The sequence below is a fragment of the Camelus dromedarius genome, chromosome 10 (genome assembly GCF_036321535.1).
Source record: "Camelus dromedarius isolate mCamDro1 chromosome 10, mCamDro1.pat, whole genome shotgun sequence".
NCBI lineage: Eukaryota > Metazoa > Chordata > Mammalia > Artiodactyla > Camelidae > Camelus > Camelus dromedarius.
In genome coordinates, this window is record NC_087445.1 from 46,938,275 (window position 1) to 46,942,145 (window position 3,871).

The window sequence follows — 3,871 nt, forward strand, 5'->3', positions numbered from 1 at the left end:
TTTGAGCCTCAGCAGCTGCTTGTTCTAGGAAATAAGAGTAGCTGGGTTGGGGTTGGGTCGTGAAGCATCATGGATTCTACAGAACAAACTGCCGTTTTCCCAGAATCATCCTCACCTAGAGGAGGATTCTCACCTAGAATCTTTAGGATTTTAAATTTACGTTTTAATCTTTGATTCCTCTGGAATTTGTGTTGGTGTTTGGGGAGGAGCCTTATGGAACTAAGACCCAAAACAATGAGCCTGGTTATAAGAATGCGGAAAGAAGCAGGACATTGTAACCAGCTGCTGCTGCTCAAGGGCATTTTGGGGCAACACAGCCAGGAACTGGAAGCAAATTGGACGGAGCAAGTCCTTGTTTCCACCTGTCCCACCAAATAATTTTATCCATTCTATTGATTTTCATTTGGGGGATATTAGAAATGAGTTCCTATATGGTGTGGTATCATAGCAATACTTTTTCAGAAAGACTGATGATGCCAGTCAATGAAAAGACAAGGAATGTGTAACTGGAGTGGGGTTAGCCTTTGTTCTTAGAGAAGACAGTTTATGTGATTGCTAACTTAACAATACATCAAGATCATGTAACTTGCAACATAAAAGGATAGGGCTGCCATTACTCAGAGGAAAAGAAAGGGAATAGAGGACAGCCTACCAAGAAGGTGGGGTTGTTCAAAGTGTTTCTCTATGTCAGTCTGATCAAGCAGTGCTGTTGTTATTCCCAAGGTACTTTCAGAAATATCACAGTCTTTCTTTTGCTAAAATAAGAGATGATGCTCTAGACACAGTTCAGTAGCTGCCAGGTGGGTACTGTTGATTAATTTTGGCACAGGAGGAAGGGCTGGGGTGGGTTAGGCTGGAGGGGAATAGGCTTGGGAGTAGAAGAATTACCTTCATATGTCAGAAGGAAGCAGATTAGGTGCATTTCACGTAGAGACGCAAAGCTGAGTTAGGACTGGAAGGTGGAAGCTACTGGAAGATATATTTCAGCATAATTCAAGAAAGAATTTGCTAGTAGGGCTGAATGAAACAGCTAGAATCCAGAAGTAATGAATTCTTTGTCAAGGGAGGTGTCCAAGCAGGTGATGGTTAACTGAGGTCAGGGATACTGGAGAGGAGCTCCACGCATCATGTAGCTAAGGTTGAACAAGAGGAAAAGGCCTCTGAAGCTTCCTCTAAGGATGATATTGCATGGCTCCGCAAGTGTCTGAAGTTTGCTTGAGTGGCCACTAGATGTCACTCTTGTATATTTGCAAGAGCTAGATTGTACTCTGGCTGATGCAAAGTAGAAATCAGGAACATGACTGACAAACAGAAAGTGAAATTTTATCAACACAATGTGCATCATTATCTTGTGCAATTCATTTTTAATAAATATAAGAAAACTTAAATATCACTTGAAGCAAAAATTTCCAGTATTTACTGTATTCTTAAAATTGGATTCACTTTCTAAATTCTCTTTTAAGTTATTCTTCCAGAATTCTCAGCATTTAATATAACTTGCCATAAAACTGCTTCTGTTCATCCACTGCCATCCATTTTCTGTGTCTGTTGTTCCAAATAGGAACTATGTCTCACTTTTTTCCACGTGGCACATAGCACTGTGTAGCACTCATAATAATACTTCTGACAATATCTTACATTACTGTGATGCTTACTATTTGTAGAGCACTCATTTATAGTATCTCATCAAATCCATGTAAAATAAAGTGGTTAGGTTTTTAAAATCTGAAGAAACAGGCTGAGTGATGGTAAGCAATCTGTCCAAGGTCATAAGTAAGAAATACTTCCCAGTTTTATTGTGCTAAACTATGGAGACTCACGAAATGCTACAGACTTTATATCTCTTGGTCATTCACATGCACTTGAGCATATTAAAGTCTCTGAGAATTCCCAGAGCAGAGAAACCTGTCAAACATTAGCCCCCAACCCCAAAGTCTACAAACATACTTAGCCACTATCTATTTCTATCTGTCTATTTACCTATCATGTATCTTTTTTTTTTCCAGAATGTGAGTTATCTAACAGAATACTAGCTTTTTGATTAGGAATTGCTATAAGTGATGAGTGTCAAATTCAAACTCTACTCCGTCTTTTCTTTTTTTATTGAAGTACCGTAATTTAATTTAATTTACTAGCAGTGTTTCAGAATGTGCCATGTATCAAGAAAAAAAGCCTCAATTTTTTTTCATAGCTCAAAAGAAATTCAGCTTATCAAAATAGATTATTCCCACCCCAAATCTTTCTATGTGGTCAAGCTTCTTTGTCCTTCTTAGCATTTCAGACATCTGAATCTAATAAACAGAAGTCCAAGATGAAAATTTCCACTTCCTCCTTGTTCCCCTGAGTCTCCTGGTGATTCCAGTTGGGGTGGCCACCTCGCTTCTCTGTACTGACTCTGCAGTTTAGACACAATATGGGCCATTAGGCTTGCTCTCAGTTTCCTGTGTTGTTGGTTCTAGCACGTGTTCGGTGTATCTTCATCATTTAATTAGAGTATTTATTTTCTGGCATCTGTTGAAGCTGTCAGACATATGGCCAAAACTCAGGAAATACACTCTGAAAAGTTAAACATCCCTTGAAAATGGACTTAAGGGCAAGAGATTGTTCCAGTTAAGTTGACTTGGCTTTTGAATGGCAGCTGAAATGATTGAAGTCCTTACTTCCACTTACTGAAAGCTCCTTCTACATCACTGACTGAAGTATTTCTGAGCCACCAGGTACCTCAGGGCAGCCTTCACATCCTTGTTCCTGAGGCTGTAGATGATGGGGTTGAGCATGGGGGTCACAACCCCGTAGAAGAGGGGGATGAGCTTGTCTGAAAAATCCTCTTTGTCTGCCTCCAGGGAGTCCTTAGACTTGGGTTTCCCATACATGAAAAATAAGGTTCCATAGAATATTATCACCACAGTGAGGTGGGCAGAGCAGGTGGAGAAGGCCTTTCTTCTCCCCTCAGCTGAGGGGATCCTCAGGATGGTAGCAATGATGAATATATAGGAGACAGAGATGAACAGCACAGGGACCCCCAGGAAGATCACATTGGTCACCCCCATGCTGATCACATTGATGGAGATGTCAGCACAAGCCAACTTCAGGACAGCCAGGATCTCACAGGTGAAGTGGTTGATGATGTTGTCCCCACAGAAGGGCAGCTGAATTGCCAAGGATGTGTGTACCAGAGAAGCAATACCACCAATAGCCCAGGAGCTGGCAGCCATGGGCACGTAGGCAGCCTTGCTCATGACCACAGGGTACCTCAGGGGGTTGCAGATGGCCACGTAGCGGTCAAACACCATCATGCCCAGAAGCACACACTCTGTCCCCACCATGGCGAAGGAGAGGAACATCTGCACGGCACAGCCTGAGAAGGAGATGGTTTTCCTGGGTGTGCGGAAGCCATCCAGGACCAGAGGGACCGAGGAGGTTGTATAGCAGATGTCAAGGAAGGAGAGGTTCCCCAGGAAGAAGTACATGGGCGTGTGCAGGCAGGAGTCAGACACGGTCACCAGGACGAGGACCCCGTTTCCCAGCAGGATCATCAGGTACATCAGCAGGATGAGCACAAAGAACGTTTTCTCCAGCTTCGGGTGGGCTGAGAGGCCCAGGAGAATGAACCCCAGCACTGGAGAGGTCTGATTAGCTTTTTCCATGTAATATCCCATCTGTCGTGAGCAAAGTACAAAAGCAGCACATCAGGCTTTCTTAAGAAGAGTCCCAGGCATCTGGTACATGGTCAAGACCTGCTGCATAACAGGAGAGCGTGTGTGTCTTAGAGAAAAATGACCACAAGAGACAGTAGGTGTCCTCAGCTCTTAGATGAGAGAAGGTCAGAGCTGGAGCAGAGCTTTCAGTGGGCCAGGATTGGGTGAGAGTG

The 3,871-nt window shown here is 43.1% G+C and overlaps 1 protein-coding gene across 1 annotated transcript; it reads right to left on the reverse strand.

Annotated features, from left to right (window-relative positions):
* Positions 1-2,687: 2,687 nt before the first annotated feature.
* Positions 2,688-3,647, reverse strand: LOC105102279 (olfactory receptor 2S2). The gene has a single exon (XM_010995581.3). It carries the CDS (start codon positions 3,645-3,647, stop codon positions 2,688-2,690), a length of 960 nt encoding a protein of 319 aa, XP_010993883.3.
* Between the last annotated feature and the right edge of the window lie 224 nt (positions 3,648-3,871).